We start from the raw sequence: 19536 nt of genomic DNA, 5'->3' as shown, positions 1-19536 counted from the left end.
TAAGACACCACTTTGAAATATTAAGTCTAAGCATAGTGGCTGGAAAAATACATCATCTTGAAGCGCATTTTAATAATTACCAAGAGCACTGCTTATTAAGCCCTTATTACGTGCCAGGCACTGTGCTGAGTGCTTTTGTTATACTAGAAACTAGTGTTTCTCTAAAAGGTGTCCCTCAGTGTGGACAGGAGCATGGAGGCTCCGCGTGGCGGGTCCCATGGACAGTACGCCTGGAGAGACAGAGGCTGCGGGTAGCGGCATTTGCACGATTGAAGGTTGTACTAAGAGAGGTTAACTCGGTGTTGCTCCAGAAACAAGGGTTCTATCCAGAGGGAGGTGTTTCGAGGGAGTCGTCCTGACTTGATCTGGGAGAGAGAGAGAGAGAGACCCGTCCCACAGCTGGAGCCCTTCTGTGCAGGGCTGCCTGGGGAGAAACCGCTTCCTGTTGCCAGATCCAGGGATAGTGTCCATTCCTCCATCAGGACAGAGATGAGACTAGTTGACCCTAAATTCCCTCTGACCTTTTAGGGCTTTATTATTCTTGGAGTCACTGAATTGCGTTTCGCTCCTCTGCTGTACCCATTCCGCTTATTCCATATTGAAGGCCCATGTCACTGCCTTAAGATCCCTCACGCCACCTGTGTTTGCACCATTGCCACCCTTGCCAGGTCCTCTCCCTGCCCACCTGGTTCCCTGCAGTGGCCTTTGCATGGTTCCTGAGCGAGCTTTCCTCCACTCCGGTCAGTCCTCTGTGTCCTGAAGTCTAGTCTTCCTTAAGTGCCACCCTTGTTACAGTATCACACGTTTTCTCTTACTGCGAACCATGTTACCACAAACTTTGCAGGTTAAAACAGCACGGGGTTCTTACTTTGTAGTTCCTAAAGGTCGGAAGTCCAAGTGTGGCCTGGCCGGATCCTCCACTCAGGGTCCCCCTGGGCTGAAATCACTGTGGGCCGGGGCCATGCTTCTCCTCTGGGGCTCGGGGGCCGCTGGCAGAACTCATACCTTTGCATCTCTGCGTCTGAGGTCCCCGGACCACTCTGCTCCTAGCGGCCGCCTGGGCTTCTTTGCCATGTGGTCCTCAGGTAGCTCACACGGGGAGGCTTGCTTCCTTCTGGGCCAGCCAGGGTGTGCCTGCTTGCAACGGTTTGAAAATCTAACAACCTGTTTTTAATTATAGAGAGCTTCTCCCTGGAGGAGGCAGGCAGACCAGAGACCGCATCTGGTCACTCCTTGTCAGCAACGGCATCTGGGAGGACGTGGCCCTGACCAGTCTTAGGTCCAGCCTGATGGTTCCAAAAAGAGTTGTGGGTAGAGCTGCAGCTGTGCTAGGTGTCAGGGCTGCCTTTGTCACCATGCACCTCCCTAGGTGGCTGCTGAGTCTCTGCATGGCGGTGATTGTGACTGGGCTGGACCTCCACCCACGAGCCAGGGGCAGGTGGGAGTGGGTGCATCGGGGTAGGGGTATCCCTCTTCCTTGGACCTCCAGAGTCACCCCTGGGCCTGCAGGACAGCGCTTCTGGGCTTCTGTTAGATGGGTCACACTTCATTGGCAACATTGATTTTATGTTTATTTGTGAAGGGACAATACGAGATTACCAAATAAAATATAATTTCAAGTGCTGTGAATGAAAGAATATATTACATTCACTGTTAATGAGATCTTGGTGCTGCAAAATGATTCCATGTAATGAATCCCAGGAAATCAATGAACAGTTTAATTACCATTGTGGCAGTGCTATGTGAGAGTATTGCTTTGCTTAGTTTTACAATTTATCAATTTTCTTTTCCTTTCTTTTTCTTTAAATTAATTGCTTTGATGAAGTAAGTATAAATACATTCTTTGTTAGCTTTTGATCTTTTTTTTAGAAATGTGTTACAAAATTCAGATTTCTTCCTTTGTAGTAATACTGGCCCCTGTATTATAAAAAATAATGGCCCCTGTATTATAAAAAAATACACATTTTTTAATGTGTATTACTGTTTACAATTTGTATATTTTTAAATGGGGCAGTATTTCCATTTTGTAAATTTAATCATTGCTAAGTCTTACTAAAACATTGTCCTGGGATTCCCTGGTGGTGCAGTGGTTGAGAGTCCGCCTGCCGATGCAGGGGACACGGGTTCGTGCCCCGGTCCGGGAAGATCCCACATGCCGCAGAGCGGCTGGGCCCGTGAGCCATGGCCGCTGGGCCTGCGCGTCCGGAGCCTGTGCTCCGCAACGGGAGAGGCCACAGCAGTGAGAGGCCCGCGTACCGCAAAAAAAAACCAAAAACCAAAAAAAAAACATTGTCCTTTTCTCTCTGTCATTCTTTTGTAAACTGCTTTCTGTCTCTTCTCAACTTACCACTTGACCCATCAGTCAAAAATTTGATGTGCTTTCTGTGTTTATTGTCCATTACCCAGTCATGCTCTGGGGGCAAATAAAAAGAAAAACACTGCTTTTGTGTGTCTACATACCCTTTTCAATTTTAAACAAAGTGAATTTTCTTTTTACAGTATTTTTAGCTTGACAGTTCAGTGACTGTGTTGCTATCTTTTCCACTATGGTGGTAATTGATTTTTAAAACTTATTTATAAATCACAATACAAAATATTGACCTGGATATTTAGAGACATCTAAAGTTGTTTTTTATTTTGGTGACTCTAGATTTTACTAATTATATATTGAGAAAGTTATCATGGATTTTCTACACTCTTTTAACTACCATAGATGTTTATAAGTAGTCTACTTTTTTTAAAATAAATTTATTTATTTATTTTTGGCCACGTTGGGTCTTCGTTGCTGCACGCAGGCTTTCTCTAGTTGCGGCGAGCGGCGGCTACTCTTCGTTGCAGTGCGCGGGCTTCTCATTGCGGTGGCTTCTCTTGTTGTGGAGCACGGGCTCTAGGCACACGAGCTCAGTAGTTGTGGCTCACGGGCTCTAGAGCACAGGCTCAGTAGTTGTGGCACACGGGCTTAGCCGCTCCGTGGCATGTGGGATCTTCCCAGACCAGGGTTCGAACCCGTGTCCCCTGCGTTGGCAGGCGGATCCTTAACCACTGAGCCACCAGGGAAGCCCAGTAGTCTACTTTTGGTCTAACATTCAAGGTCTCAAAATAGAGTCAAGAATTATTTCAACTGATTTACTCTATGGAGAGAAGCAATTTACTGAGTTCCACTTTGAGAGGGAGAACCCTGCTGTCTCTTTTCCTTTGAATTCCCGCATTGACACCATAGACCCTTTGTTCTTCTGGTACTGCTGGGAAGGAGCCTGGGTTTTGAGGACTCTTCTCCCAGTCCTGGCTTGTTGCCACACATGGGGCGACACGTGAGGAGCCACTGAACCCATGTTCAGGGCTGCTGAGTTGTGCAAAACAAGATGACTGATCCTAGAACACGGCCTGTTGTGAGGCTTAGCGGTTGATGTTGTGATGTCTGGAAAGAGCGACAAGCCTCCACAAAGGAGGGTGCTGCTTGAGTTTTGCGCATCTCTTGCTAGGTAGGTATGGCTAGGGCTCCTGCCTCCACGGGCTTATATTCCATGGAGGCGCTGGAGTGTGACAAGTACCGGGAGGGAAATTGAAGGGTGATGTACCTGGGGAGGGCCTCCCGCACGTGAGATGGTCAGGGAAGTTCTCCCTAAGACGTGATATTTAAGACAAGATCTGAAGGACGAGAAGGATCCAGTTATGGGAAGAGGCAGAGGGAACAAAAAATACAAGGACTTTGAGGCAAAAAAGAGCCTGACCTGCTCAGAACAATGCCTCATGTCCAGCACGGTACTGATTGTGGGTTAGGTTGCAGTAAATGTTTGTTGAGTGAATAAGTGAATGACTGGATCTGAAATACCTATCTTATTTTTCACTCTTGAGCGTAATGGAGTTAAAGGAAAATTGGCATTTTTCTATAGTGAACACATACAGTTTTTATAATCAGAAAAATGTTTTGTAAAACCTTTTTTTTAATGAAAGATCAGCCTACAGGTCATGTTGTTGTAGTGGATTGTTTCACATGGAGGGGGCTTGCTTGGCCGTTACCGTCTGGCCCTGCGTGGTGACGAGCTCTGCTCTGTTTCTGTGTTGCAGCCCTTGTGGTCAGCACCACCTCAGCCGGATTTGCCTTGGCCCCAGCACCTTTTGACTGGCCCTGCTTCCTGCTGACTTCTGTCGGAACTGGCCTGGCTTCCTGTGCTGCCAACTCCATCAATCAGGTCAGTGTGTCACCTTTCAGCTGGATCACGATTTTGTTACTTCTTAGATGATGATATTGTCACATAAAAAAAAAAAAACCTTCCAGAATTGCACCTGTAACTGGGAAGGTCCTGTGAACCTGTGTCCTACAAGGTCTGGGGCACAGAATCAATTTGTCTTTTCTATTGAGGTGAAAGGTTTTCAGATATTTTCAGGGGAGAGAGTGTTAGAGTATCTGCCTCAAATGACCAGGATTCGGGGTTAGGAAGTGTTTTAGGGCCGTCAGACTTTCTCCTCTTACCCGCTTCAGGTACGTTCCCCTGAGCTTACATTATTACGTGCTGTTCTTTCTTTGGTTTGACTTGTTTGCGTTTTAAACCACCACTATGCAAAGCAGTGTATTTTAAACAAGCATATCCAGCTTAAAAAAAAAAAAATCAAAAATTCAGTATTCAGTAAACTTGGTGTGTAGAATCAGAATATATCAAAAAATTAATTAGCACATTATTTTTAATGCATCTTCCCCTCCCTATTATGTATTATTTTAAACATCAAAGTAATTCTCTAAAATAGTTTTTTCCCTCCACCTGGTCATTGTGGGGTGCCCCAGCCTTGTGGCTTTCTCATAAGATGCTGTGGTGGAAAAGTCTTGGCTAAAACGTAAAGAAAGTCATTTTCATCACCAGAACACCCAAGAGGACTTGGCACGGTTTTAAAACTGGCATTCAAGTTACCAGCAGGAAAACGGCTTGGCTGAGTGGATGCATGAGTTGGTAGTCTGAAAAACATGAGTGTTTTCATTCGGTGATGCCTAACATCATTGTGTCATTTACAATGTGTTACCAGCTTTTTGGAGAAGGATCCATGTATTTCAAATGAAGTTAATTTTCTGTTACAATTTTAAACTTCAAAACAGTCTTACAGTGAGGTTCAAACAGCCCTGCTCCTTTGTCCCTCCTGTAAACCATGATGCCATCTCTTCCAAGTTGCTCCTACCCTTTGCTGCCCTCCCATATTCTCTGGCTAAGAGAATGATCATGGTTTCACAATGAACATGTTTTTAATGAAAATTGGAACAAAAAGCAGTACAAGCAAAATGGATTTATGTGGCTATTTTGGGGTCTAGGTTTCAAAATAGTTTTTAAATTATTACTTTTATGTAATTGTAAATCTGGGTCAAAAGATTAAGCCAGGAAACCATTCTAGTTTTCAGGCTCCTTTTAAAAATTGAAGAACTGCATTTATCCTTGGGATATTAACTGCTGTCTTCTGTTTCAATTACACGGATTTTTAAATAGAGGCTTCAGACAAAAGTGTGGAGACTCAGAAAACAGCAAGAAACTAATAAGCATCAAATGGTTCAGAAATGCCCCAATATTATAAAAGATAATACAGAATGGCCTTGAGTTGGAGCTGCCTGCCTCCGCTCCCACCACCACCAGAAAGAAAAAGGTGGTTCAAGAATTCATCACGGGGGAAAAACCCTTCAGCTGTAGCAAAGAAATATCTGGAGGAAATAAATGATTTACATTTAGGCAGAAATTTGTGGAAGCTGAACATAAACCAAGGTTTTAGAAATTTTAGAAGTTTAAATGAGCTTAGATGGCTATGTTAGTTCGCAGTCTGTAGGAAGTACGTTTGCTGCAGGGGGTGAGTTGGGTTCTGTTGGTTTTAAACTGGTGAGGTTCTTTCTGTGCTGACAAGTGGCAGTGCCCGTCACTTCCGTTTGTCGCCTCCGTAGGCTGGTTTCCTCGCCTGGCCCACCTCTCACGCACACAGCCGTCCTCCTCTTCTTCTGGAACTTTCTCACACCCTTTGCAGCAGCGTTGGGCGTGGCATCCGCCCTTCATCAGTGCTGTTGGACGCATGAATAATTTCTTCATCTTACTGTATCCATCACATTGCTTCCTTCCTCTTGCCTTGGACTGTGATTTCATTGGGAAGCCTTGTAATACTTAAAAAATCTCAATGATTTCCACCGCTGTCGAATTTCATGGTTATTATGGTATCAGTTAGCTTCTTAAATTACAGTATTTTCTAAATAATGTTGGAAATATTTTAGTTCTAGTGCTGTTAAGCAGTCTCATAAAATTAAAATAAGGGAATGTGAGGCGATTTTCATTAGTGCTTTTCTTTAGTGTAAGCAGAACAAAGAGCACAAGGCCACAAGAATTTGCCTGAGTTTTTGGCCAGCAGATAAAGAAAGAAATAGTCCTTGGCAAAAAGGAAGCGCTTCCTACTTTTTTTTTATCTGCGACCCGCAGCATGTAGGATCTTAGTTCCCCGACCAGGCATCGAACCTACACCCCCTGCATTGGAAGCACGGAGTCTTAACCACTGGGCCGCCAGGGAAGTTCCTTCCTGCCTTTTTGAGGGAGCTGGTGTTCAACTGAAAGAATGCAGATGTGTGGTTGGTGTGCCCGAATGTTCTCCAGCTTCTGATAGAATTCTATAGGGAGAAAATGTCCTTCCGTCACATTTATAATAGGATTCAAGTAACATTTCACATTTTTTAAATACTTCTCTTAGCTGTTATTCATTTAGTTCTGAGGATTTCTTCTTCATACCCTGCTTCTGTGATCTCTCTTTGTGAAAGTAGGAAAAATAAAGTGTTGGAAAACAGTTCTTACATTTCTTTTAAGGAGGGAAAATGAGGTTTAGCTTCTGATTTATGAAGTCCTGACTAATGCATAAAGAGATTCATGTATATGTAAGAAACCACTAACATGACAATATAAAAAGGAATTACACCCATGTTTTGTAAATCATATGCATACTTCATTTAAAGCCATAGGGCAGCTTGAAAGCAGGAATGCCTTCCAAGGATGAAAGCAATCCATAAAATTCAGCGACTGGAAGATAAAATGTTATATAGATGGCTTTGACTGATCGAATCTTGTAAAACGAGAGACCAAAAGGAAGAAGCTGAATAGATTCAATTAGAATGAATTAACAAGTTGAAAGATAAGAATTATCAGAAAATTATCATCACAACTCTTGGCTATTTGACATAACAGATATTGTTGTAATAAGCTGTATTGGGGATTATTTTACTTATGTTACACATATATGAATTTTTTAAATAAAGGTCAAGAGTGTATGTCAGTAAGTGCATTTCTACAGGATGAATTTTAACGGTGATTCCATTTTATGGATGTGCCACAACTTTCCCAGCCAATCCTCTACAGTTGCAACTTTTTGCTTCTACAAGTAATGCCACACGCACCTCTGTTTTTAAGGGACAAAATACTAGAAGTGAAATTGCTGAGAGAAAGGCTACCAGCCAAAGCATATATGAAAATGATTTAATGCTGGAATGTATGATCTTAGCAGAATAATTAATTTCTAATATTCATACAATGCTTTAGAGTTTACAAAGCGTATTTACATAAATTATTATCTAAGCCGTACAACCCTTTGGGGTAGGTGAGATTATTTCCATTTCTGTTTGTAAAACGTTTTGTTTTGCCGTTGAATTATTCTTTTTAAAAGCAACATTTAAAATTATGATGAAAATAAAGTGTTTATTGCACATCAGTGAGAAACTATAAGTAAGTAAAAATAACAGTAACATTTTTTATTTTATGTCCCCTTGTGCCAGGCACTGTTTTGTGTGTGAGTCACAGCAGAGAAAAAGCAAAAATCCCTGCCCTCGTATCTTGTATCCCAGCACCCAGATAGATCCACTGCTCTAGTAGCTTGTATCCCAGCACCCAAATAGATCCACCACTTACCATTGTGATTTATGTTATTACTGTGCAGACTTTTTTCACGCACATACCTTCCTATTAATTTCTCACAGAAATGATATATATAATATGTATATTTTCTATATATTTTTTCTTTTAAGTAGTATGTCATGAATGTCTTTCCATGTCGATATTTGCTATATAGCATGATTTTAAGAGTCCTATATAGATATACCATGATTTGTTTAATCGGTTTCTCCTTATTTGACATTTTAGGGATTTTCAATTTTTGCCCAAATAAATAATGCTGAGCTGAAATTCTTGTAGCTGAATCTTTGAACATGTCCACAACTATTTCTTTAGGTAGATTCCTGGAATTGTGCCCCTGTATTAAAAGATATATCGTTTTCAAAATAAAAAGTTAAAATTAAAAAAGATATGTATTTTAAGTACAGCTTAATTTCTTCCCTGAAGGTCTTTTTTTGTTTGTTTGCTTCAAATCTACTTATGCTTCCACTTGGCAGTGTGTGACAGCTCATCACTGACGCTGCGTATTAGAAAATCTATGCTGGGTTTATAGGTGACCTTAGATGTGTCCTTTTAATTCAAAGTGTTTTGATTTCTCAGGAGGTAGAGTGGTTTTTTATTTGGGGAGACTGTTTAAATGCTTATTTGCCATTTCTGTTTGCCCATTTTGCTGTCCGATGCTTGCCTTTGTTTAAGAAGTCTCGAAGTACGTAGATTGGATTAACTTTTTCTCACGGAAGGTCGGAATATTTTCTGCAGTTTTTTGGGGTTGTTTTTGAAGTGCAGATGTTTCATATGTTTATACAGTCAGATCTTTTAATTTTTAATACAGGGTTTCTTAGTCTTGGCCCTCTTGACTGTTTGGGCTGGAAAACTTTGTCCTGTGCATCCTGGGGTGTTTCCCATGGTCCCTGGTCTTTGCCTACTGGATGCTGTTAGCACCAACCCCCTAGTTGTGACGCCTGAAAATGTCTTCAGACGTTGCCAAATGTTGCTTGGGGACTTGGTTGAGAACTACGGCTTTGATGATTTCTACTTTTGGTTTCACTCTAGATTCTGGCTACAGCTCCTGCCTCGGGCAGCCTCTGGCTCACCTTTCTTCTTACGTAACTGCCCACTGATGGCTGGGGTGACCACGTGGCCTGGTTTATGCTGGTGTTCCTTGTGTAATTATTAACAACGCCCCTTTTAACTCAGTTTAGACAAGAAATCCTATGTCTCTCTCTTCATAGCCCACCTACGCCTTCCATCTTTCACTATAAATGTGGTGTGGTAAAAGCATCTTTGTATCAAATGATTTGGGCTTGGGTTCTGGCTTTTCTACTCCCAAGTGCACTGATTGGACCCAGGTCAACTGGCTTGCCTCACCTTCACCCTCTCTGTAGTTATGTGTTGGATCTACTGTCAGGCTAATTGTGGTGCTGTGTGTACGCCTGCAAATAAGACCAAGAATATTTTCCTCCATTATTACTCTGCTGTCGGTAGATTGTTCAAGAAGTTTGGTGACTTGTTTTGTGTTGGATCCCTTTCGTTTTTGTAATATCCCTGGCGTACTGGATACTACAGTTGCCGTTTACTTCCAGGGTAACTGGCTCTATTGATGGGCAGCCTGATGATTCGGAATGTCTTCCTCCTATTGAGCCAAAGTCGGCCTCCTTATCCCTCCAAACTATGGGTCATTGCTCTCCTGTCTGTGACAGTTCAGTGTCCCTTCTTCCTTGTGACCGTGCTCCCAGTCTATCACTTCCTAACTGTGGTTAATAGGCTCTTGTGGTGTTGCAGTGAAATTATTCATCTGTAGCTCATCCCTAGGGAACGCTGAACTCCTTGAGACCAGTGATTATGATTTGCTGATCTTGTCTGACCATCACCTCTTCCCACAGCATATAGCCGGCCAGGAGGGTGAAATTCCAAAGGAAGTCATACTGGGAAAAAAAGGAATATTTATGGGGGAAGCCGGGGAAAGTAGTAAGAAATTTCCATAATAACAGTAGTCGCAGCTGACACTTATTTCGCACTTAACCAGATGCCAAGTAAGGTTCTAAGCATTTTGTAAGTATTAGCTTGTTTGTTTAAATGTACGTTCATGGGATTTCAAAAAATGGCTCCTTTGAAAGATGAAATAAATGATGAATGAATTCATAACCTAGACTTAGCTCTAAGAAGAACTATTGATGTTCTCAGAGACTTTATTTTGGAGAAAATTACAAGAAAGGCACAAAATGTAAGTAGAGTTTCAGATCTGAGAGGTAGGTTATAATTAGAGAGGTAAAGGAGATAAGGTCATGTTATCTTTGGGATCTAGTGTATCAGAATGTTGAAGAATTTTTATGAAAGGAAATGAAAGAGATCAAGAGGTGTGAATAAAATAGGGTCAAGAAGAGACCTGTTTTTTGTTTGATACTGACAGTACTTGAGAGACTTTTCATGGCTGAAGTAAGGTAAAATGGAAGAGCTTTGGATAAAGAGCTCTGAATTATAGGGTGGGTAGGGCAAAAGAAAATTCACAGCCTTTTAAACTGTGAGAGGAGAGACAGATAAAGATTTTCCTGTTTTCTCAGTGAATATGAGATTAATATCTAAAGCATCTTTCTCTGTTTTCCCTTTCTCTGATTTTTTTTTGTTTTGACTCTGCAGTCTGCCTTGAGCAATAGGAGTTGACTTTCATCTTCCATGTTGAACAGAAGTGGTTAGGAAACTCGGTGTTGTATTCTGGGGGAGGAAGGCTGATGTCAGCGAACACTGGCGATGTGATGTATAGAACATATCGTCTGTGTAAGAAAAATCAATATGAGAAGTGTATTTTTCTTCTGAATGTTGTGATTTGTTTGACTTCGATGTTTTAACTGGTGGGCAACTTGCATTCACTCCGAGGCTTCTGAAGTCCGCAACTTGTGGCTTACTCAGATGACTCAGATTAGCTACTGCGCTAGATCAGTTTTGCAGAGTCTTTGAATAGCATGTGGGAAAAAGTCTCCAACTAAATACGTTTTTTATATAAGGCAAACGATGAGCATTACTGAGCAACGTAAGAAAGAAAATGCGTTTTCAATGCAGAGTCTCTTTCCCTGCATTGATATAACCCCAAATAGTTGCTAAATTGCATTTGATTCCTTACTCCAGCATGGTCCATCTAAGTAGAGTGAGTTTGGCATTGGAATTCATAACCACATAACTCTAGGTGAAGTTTGGCCAGCAAATGTAGAGATGACGATAATTTGAACATATATTCGTAGACAGTATTTTATAATTTACATGCCACCTTAACTGACCATTATTTTGTTTGCTTCTTACAACAACTCTGAGGTGGCATCATCCCAGTGCTATAGAAGAAAAAGCTTGATCACACATCTGAACCTGGTCAAATTGAGAGCAGAATCTGTGGGCCGTGGGCCCCTAGTTCACTGCTTCTTCCCCTCGCTTGAAACGTGTTAGTCCGGGCACCACTCGGAATAGGGCTGTTCCCACTGAATGAGTCACCTTCCCTCAGCTGACTGGCATCCTTGCTGCAGAGCCCTGGAGGTGAAGGAACCGTCATGGGCTGGCAATGTCTCTGTCTCTAGTGAGACAGGGAGGATTTGAAGCACTTACGCCCTGTAGAAGCCAAGTGCTCCACTAATGTTAGATGTTATTATTGTTATTGATATAAAAGTGTGGTCTGTTTCTGGCCCACTTTCAGAATCTGGTTACCGTCCAGTTATCTCCAGTTAGGGTCATAACATAGAGAATGGGATATTTTCCTCAGTGTACTAAGAGCCTTGGGTTAGCCTTGCAAACTGTAATATGTGCATGTGCATGAATATGCGTATATATTTATTTCAAGCGTGTAATACCTGCACGTGGTCTTGGAATATGTGGTGACTTGGGCTCAGCAGGCATTATTCGTCCTCTGCCACTTCATAGCCATGTGGAGTTGTGTAGTCAGTGCTGGTAAATCTAACAAATACTGGTGAAAAAGGTTGATAAATCACAAAAGCAGGAATTTAATTGAGACATAATGGAATTAATGGAAGTGATACTAATGTAGGTTTTTGGAGTTGTGGTTCTTGGCTTGTGTCTCTGGGCAGCGGGTTGTGATTGACTGTGATGTGGGAGGTTTAGAAACTTGCTTCCTGCCTGGATGGCTCCCTGTCTTCTGAACCCAGCAGGAGTCAGGCTGAATTTTTCCCAAATTATCTTTCTTTTCTTTTCTTTTTTCCCCAAGTCTTCAGTTATGTTTTGCCTTTCCTGATAGCTCGTTCATCTGAATCTCTTCAGCTTGTTTGTTCTCTCCTCGGAGCCAGCCTCCCTGCCCCGCTGTTTTCTAGGTGAGGTTGACTCTTGGTTGACTGATGGCACTGATGTCAAACTTGACCGTGAGGACTGACCCTGGGAAGCCTCTCATACTCACTGTCTTTGTCTTAGTCGCTGCTCTTAGGGTTTAACGCGTGAAAAATTGCAATGTTTTAGTACTTTCACTTTAAAATCGGAGTCATTTGATGACTCTGAATTCCATACTGAACTTCCAGACCCTTGAATAAGAATAGGAATCAGGGTGTCGGCGATGGACAGTGGAACAGATGTGTTAGACCTGTGCTCTTGGATGCAAACCGACTTTTGAGGATCCTTTGTTTGTTGCTATTTCTAACCAGTAAAGGAGCTCCATACTGCTTTAGGCAAGGTATTAGACCTTTAAAATTTGTATGTAAGTAATTAAGTAAATCCTAAAATTCACATTTTCACGACCACCCAGTCCTGTCTTATCGATTTTCCAAGAAGTTTTAGAAAATATTGTTTGGCAAGAAGGGGAAATTACTTACCTGTGTGATTAATCTTAAGGAAAATGTCACTCTGGCATTTCCTTCAGATCCTATGCCAGATTTCTCTTGGAAGCAGTGATCACAGGGGGAACAAAGAAATTCTAAAGGATTTGAATGATGGAGCGTAAAGATAGGATGAAACAAAAGAGAAAATTGGGTAGTTAATAAGATTTATGTATACTTGTAATATAGAGTATCCTTATACCTGAAAATATACTGTGTAACCTTAAAATACTAAGAAAATACACAGTTTTAGCTTTTATTCCAACGGAGATTTCTTTAATCCTAGAAGATATTTACCTGCTAGCTTATAAAAAAGAAAACTACGGCTGAAATAAAAGTCTAGTGTATTATCCTAACATTTTCATTAATATATCTGAGTAAAATTACGTTATTCTGATACCACTTTTAGCAAAAATATGGTTGATGATCTAGAAAATTGCTACTGTTCATATTGCTGTTATTAGGTGAACTAATACGAAGGATTAAACGGTGCTGTGTATAATTTCCTTAAACAGCTTGCTCAAGATACGTGACTAAAGATCTCTCTCCTAAAGCTAATGCTGTCAACTCCTAATTTAAAATAATGGGGATTAAACAAGACGTGGGATGTTAAGAATTTAAAAATATCTTAAGACCAGATTCTCAGTTCTTATCAGAATATTCAGGGATTTTGTAAATTAGGGTATTAGTAAAGGACACTTTTGACTGAGCCTGGATTCCCTCCTTGATTTTCACTTGCTCTTGAGTAAATGACGGAATGGCAAAATAGCTTATTTAAATAAGCATGCGGTTAACCTGGAACAATTAGACAGTCCCCGGATTCAAAGTCTAACATGTTTTCACAGAAGAAGAAAAATCGTTCTTAAGTTTTTCAGCAGAGAGATATTTAGCCATCCCAAATGCCTCTGGCTTAAGTAAAGTCAGGTCGCATTAAAAAATTATGCTTTCCGTAAGTACGTGGTGAACAATCAGGCCTCAGGACTTTGCTTTAATGCCTTTGAAAGTCAGGAAGATGTGACTGAGCTGGCTTTCACTCGTGCAGAGTTTTGTTTGTTCTGCTGAGTTCAAGTCCAAATCGCCGAGGCGGGGAGGAGGGAGGCTGTCGGAGTCTCCCCAGCATCCCCCGCCTGTTGGAGAGAGGCTCCGATTTGCCCGTGACCAAAAAAGCAGGGTGCAGTTACGTAGTAGGAAATGCTAGTACCAGGTGGTCGTCTCTTCCTGAAAGTCATTTTCGGGAAGGATCCTCGCATGTTCATCGGCTCCTTTTGCCAGTGATCAAAAGGCCAGTCCCTGCTCTGAAGTAGCTCCTAGTCTGGTAGGGAAGACAGTTGTGTAAATAAGTACAGTGGAATAATAAAGCACACTAGTATAGGGGAAGAATACAGGCAGTGTACAGGGAAGGGTCCGGGAGTGGTCATTGCCCCCTCTGGAGGGCAGGAGAGCTTCCCCAAGAAGGGACCAGAGCCTCCAACGGTCAGGTGGGTGTTTACCAGCTAGATGCATGTGAGAGGGGAACTTTCCAGGCAGAGAGAAGGTCATGAGTGAAGACCTGGAGACTGAGGCCCCGGTTGGGGCTGTGCTGTGAGATTCAGCCGAAGGACTCAGCAGGGGTGGGGCATCGCAGCCGGCCTGCCATGCTCAAGCATCCGGACTACCCTGTAGGTGCTGGGCAACCATGGTGGGTGGTCATAAAGCCATCACACCTGTAACGGCTCTCGAGCACTCTAAGGGTGGAGAAGAAGGCACTGACTTTGACCCAAGGACGCTGCGTGGTCCGTTTCCTCTCCAGCCCCACCTCCTTCCACGTCCCCGTCCTAGATCATGGAGTCTGCCAGGATCACAGCTGAAGTGTCATTCATTCAGCAGACGCTTCCTGCAGGCCTGTGTCCTGCCGGGCACTGTGCTTGGTGCCGGCAGCAGGAAGGTCGCTCGTCTGTTGGAGTTTAAGTGGAAAAGCAAAAGGTGGGCGATAAATATTTTAACAAGAAAACACCAGGCAGGGACGAGGACGCGATGAACATAGAAGCAGGCAGTGCAGCAGCGTCAGGTACCCACCTGCATCACCTGGGCAGCGTGCCTTCATGGCGCTTTTCACGATTGTAAGGATGCGTTTGGGTGATTGATTGTAAGCTCAGCGCGGGCAGCGATCTTGTCTGTTTCTCTGACGCAAGGGAGCCGCTCAGAGAGGCCAGGAAGGCTGAGGGTCGAGCCCAGGCTCACTGACCAGGCTGCTGGTGGAGGTTTGGTATCTGCCACCCGTGAGCCCTGTGACTCGGGCGGTTGACCGAACCTGTCTCAGCAGAGGACGTTGTTGAGAAAGTAAATGACGCAGTTAGTTCTTAGAGAGGGGCCTGGTACTTAGAAGGCAGGCAGGCAGGCAATATTAATTATTATGACTTCTTATTAACAGGAATTTATTGACTGAGGAAAGGAGATGGGGAGATTTTCTTTCTATAAAAATTGATTCAGCTTTTCTGTGATGCCAAGCTTGAGGACAGACCGGTTCAGATAACAAGTAGAGCTCATGAGAGCTTGAAGGGGCGTCGTTAGGAGAGATGCCAAGTTAGAGGACTTGATTATTAATTTGATGTCCTAGTGCGGAAAAGAAAGGTGGGTACACACCTGGTAGATTTCTGACATGGGGGAGTGGGTGGATAGAGTGCCATCCACCCATGATGCCCAGGTGGGGAACACAGAAGAAGGAGCAGGTCTTGGCAAAGAAATAATAATGCAGTCTGGATTTGGCGGCGTGGGGTGGGGGGGAGAGGGGTGGCAGGTAATGTTTGCCGCGCTTTTGGCGTCTCCAGGTGGAGATGGGTAGGGCCAGCATCCGAGCAGGAGACAGAGACAACGAAAATGTGGAGAGCTGGTACCAGAAAACTGGCGGTGGGCATCCAGGTGAGAGTGAATGGGGGCTGGGGGCAGAAGGCAGCCTGGACTTGAGGACAGTAGAGAGGCTGCACTCTGTGGGCTGGGACTGGTGTGAACATTTTGGGTGTTTTCTGTGATGGGAAAATAAAGATCTTGGACAAACAGAGGGAAGTTATGTCAGAGGCGTGTGGATGGATCGACTCAGAGTAAAACGCCAAGTCCCCCCGCCTGGGTGCTGCTCTCCTCCCTCTGGCAGCCTTGCTCATCCAGCTCCAGCCACGTGGCTTCTTTACCCTCACCCCAGCCCACCAGTAACGCTCCTGGCGAGAGTCTGGGGGTCTTTGTGCCCACTGCCTCCTCACAGGTGTCCACGTGGCTTCGCTCCAACTTCCGCTCAGGTTTCTCTGGCCCTGAGCCAAGGGCAGGCCCACACTCTGCACTCCTGTCCCTCTCCTCTGACCTTGGTTTTATCTATTGCTCTTCCCCCAGGGCCTAGTAAATGGTCTGACACATAGTAGGAGCTCAGCGTGTGAATGAGTCAGTGATGACTGTTGCTTATCGTTTGGTGGGAGAAATGGATGTCAATCAAAAAATGACACAGATAAATGTGAAGTCACAACTGTGGTGAGTGGTTAAGGCGTTCAGGGCACACAAAGGGGATGCCTAACCCGTCTGTGAGGAAGACAGTCAGTGGGTTGATGCTGAAGAAGCAAACTGGAAACCTGTGCTTGGCCTCGTCATTCACCCCGGTCTTCCTGTGGATTGCGTCTTGGGGTGAGGAGGGACTTACCTGGGGGCAGATCCAGCTATGCACCCCCCAGCCCCTTAGGCTACCTAGTTCCTGGGACTATAATTGTGTTTGTAGGAAACAGTCTTGCTGGAAAGTGATTATAGACAAGCCTAAGAAGTGAGATTTTTTTTTTTTTAACCTTTTCCGTGATCACAGGGAATTCGTCTCAGTTACCCACAGTGATTTTTTCCACTTCAGAGACAAATGCTTTGGTGTCTCTTCCTTCCATGTTTTATTTGCCATTTGAGGGCTGTGTGGTGGCCTTGATGAACTCGAGGGTGAGTGCCCTGACCAGGGAGCAGCTGCTGTGCTCAGCCCAGATCAATGCAGAACCCGTGCAGCTGGAACCTCCGGTTTTTCAATACAAGCTAGACACTTGGGTTTTCCTGTGAAATTTCCTGAGTTTTCAGTGTGAAGTGTTGGCTCAATTTTTTGAAACCCTGTGTATTCCAAACAAAATCTGTCAGTGGATTGAATTTTCCTTGAGGACTCCACCCCAAGTCTAGCCTTTGAAATAGGACACACAATTTATATATTATCATTTACCAAAATTTTTTTAAGACGAAGGAAGCATAGAAAAATCTTCCTTCTGAAAACAGAATTCTTCACAACTAAATGGTGGAATGTACTTTTCTCCCCTTATTTTCATCATGCCAAGAAAAGTGAAGCACAAAATATCTCAGTAAGTTAGATAGAATCAAGCCGGTGAATCTCAGGTTGGAGATGAAGTGGCTGCCTTTCTTGGACACGTGTGTCTTCGCAAGCTGTACCACAGAAGAGCTCATTATTTCCAAATTTAAGAAAGGGGGTATGGTACTGTTGTAGCATACAAAAGGTAAAGTCAAGGAGGGTCAACTGAAAATTGCTTCAAGAAACACCTGGAAATTTCAAATGTGTTTACAATTATTTTATCACCGATGGTGATGGGGTTACATTTCAGAAAGTGCCATTAATTGTAATGGAGTAACAGACAGCTCTCTGTGAAATTTAAGTCCGTTGAGTATCAGCACCTTCAAAGACAATAAAAATTCCAGCCTGCATTTATCTATCCTCCTGTGAGAAGTTACTACAATGGATATTGTATCATTCCATGTGAAATTCTTTGCCTTAATCGTCTCTCATTTATTTGCAGTTGTCTGAGGTCAGTTTTCCATTTTGCAGTTGTCAAGCAGCTGTCAAATTAAAAGACCAGATCCTGTGTTAATTTACATTTCATGCCATTCCATATTAGTACATTTCTTGGCTTAAGTATTTAAATAGTTATCCACATGTCTTAATCATCCTTTCCCTCATTAGCCCATGTTTTCCCCCACAAATGTCCACATACAAGTTAAGTATGATACTCTAAATATCTTTATTACTTTCTAAGCATAGCTTTAAACGATTTGCGCGAACTTTTAACAAAATCACTTGAATTAACCTGTTAATCCGCCGTTGCTTTTGCAAGAAGAGAAAGTCAAATCGATGTAAACATGTCATTCTTACTTTCATTGTCATGCTTGTTTGCATCCTTACTTTTATAATTTCTGTCAAATTGAAGCCTAAATAGTCACTGAATGTAGAATTCTTAATTTGCTTTCCAAATGTCTGCGTAGCAGAGTGTAATAGTAAAAAATTCAGCGTCCATTTTTAAAGTTCATTGGTCAAAGACGTGTTTCTGGATATGCCACTGATGTTTTACAACAAAGTGTCTCAAGCTGCCAGCCAGTGACATCAACACTGTAATCCTCTGTAAAGAGGTGTTAAACGATAAACTGAGGCATCTTAAATTTTTCAAGTTTCTTCGAGCAAAAATTGATCCAGGCTGGGCAGCACCAAACCAGAAGTGGTTAGGGGTGCTCCCAAGACAGGAGCCAAGGAAAAGGCTTTTCCTAGAGAGGAGGCTAGCGAGGCCAGGAAATGATTTGATTGGCTGTAGCTTGAGCCTTATTTGGGAACCTGGTTGGCTGTTTGTGTTTGGCTGTCCTTAGGTTTTGACTCCTTCACCTCTGAGATATTTACAGGCTTAGGTTTTGTTTTGCATACACAGGCTGCTGAGACATTAGGGACATCTCAGTCTAAAGGGCTCCTTGTTTACTGAATTTAACAGAGGTTCACTCTAGGTGTTTGAGGCAAATGTCAGAGTTAAGTAATTCAATCAAAGAATTACAATCATAAGCATATATAATTCTTAGTTATTCGATAGAAAACACTTTAAGTGGATATTCTTAATTATGGCCATTAGAGATTAGTATGTGGTAGCACAAAAACATTCCCCTATTAAGTTATATTTAACCTTCTGCACTCAGGTCATTTTAATCAATATTTGTTTAGTATGTGTTTTCCATAAACTTGTATGTTAGGGCTTAATTTAACCTCTTTTGGATTTTGATGCATTCTGCCCTGATCTCATAATTCCGTTTATTAGATTGCATTTTTATTGACACCGTTTATTAGATTGCATTTTATGTTTTGCATATCTGAACGTGCACTACCCTCTGAGCCCCTTTCTGGCTGCAAGGGCATATTTTGTTTATCTTAATTTCCGGCACTCACTGAATGGCTGTTGAATAAGAAAATGAGCCCTCAAGTGATAAGGTAGATCAGTGGTCAAAGGGACCTAAATCAGCATTGTTGCTCTGGGCCTTTGTTATTCTAACCTCATCACAGCTGTTATTTAAAAAAATCACATTTTACAAGGTAAAGAGGAGGATAATCCTGTTGTTTGTACAAATTCTCTTGGAAACTTATTAGCCATCTTTGAAAGGATTAGCATTAAGATTATAATAAAACAAGTTGAATTAAAATTGAATAATACGAAGGGAGCAGATAGAATCAAGCTTAAGTTAATGACAATGTAAAAGTTATTTATTACAGCACAGTAGGTTTTTTCATACAGTACTAAATGAGAGTGTTTATTAATTTCATCTTTGTCATTTGAAGACTTTAAAAAATTATTCTTCATTAATTGGTATTGCAAAACGTGTGGATGAAATGAGTTATGTGTTCTCTGTGCTTACAACTAATAGCTGTTAGTGAAAACATATTCCAGTGATTCATTTCCTCACAGAAGCCTCATTACCAGAGGAAGAAATTAGATAGGAGATACAGAAGCCCAGACTCTTCACATACCCTGCTGTCTACTCAACAGCTCTGCTTGGATTTCTGTAAGATGCCGGAATGGTAATGTCTAAAACTGAACTTC

At 42.5% G+C, this 19536-nt stretch overlaps 1 protein-coding gene across 2 annotated transcripts in view; it reads left to right on the top strand.

Annotated features, from left to right (window-relative positions):
- Positions 1-19536, top strand: part of COX10 (cytochrome c oxidase assembly factor heme A:farnesyltransferase COX10) — a 111053-nt gene that overhangs the window by 18627 nt on the left and 72890 nt on the right. For both annotated transcript variants that reach the window (XM_089900313.1, XM_022560934.3), the window contains exon 4: positions 4069-4193. In XM_089900313.1, coding sequence (XP_089756439.1) covers positions 4069-4193 — 125 coding nt within the window. The remainder of the gene's footprint in view (positions 1-4068; positions 4194-19536) is intronic.

The sequence above is a fragment of the Delphinapterus leucas genome, chromosome 19 (assembly GCF_059928025.1).
Source record: "Delphinapterus leucas isolate spDelLeu-1000000601 "Yukka" chromosome 19, BTC_Dleu_Yukka2, whole genome shotgun sequence".
Lineage (NCBI taxonomy): Eukaryota > Metazoa > Chordata > Mammalia > Artiodactyla > Monodontidae > Delphinapterus > Delphinapterus leucas.
The sequence above is the reverse complement of the archived record's forward strand: the minus strand, read 5'-3'. Positions and strand labels throughout refer to the sequence as shown.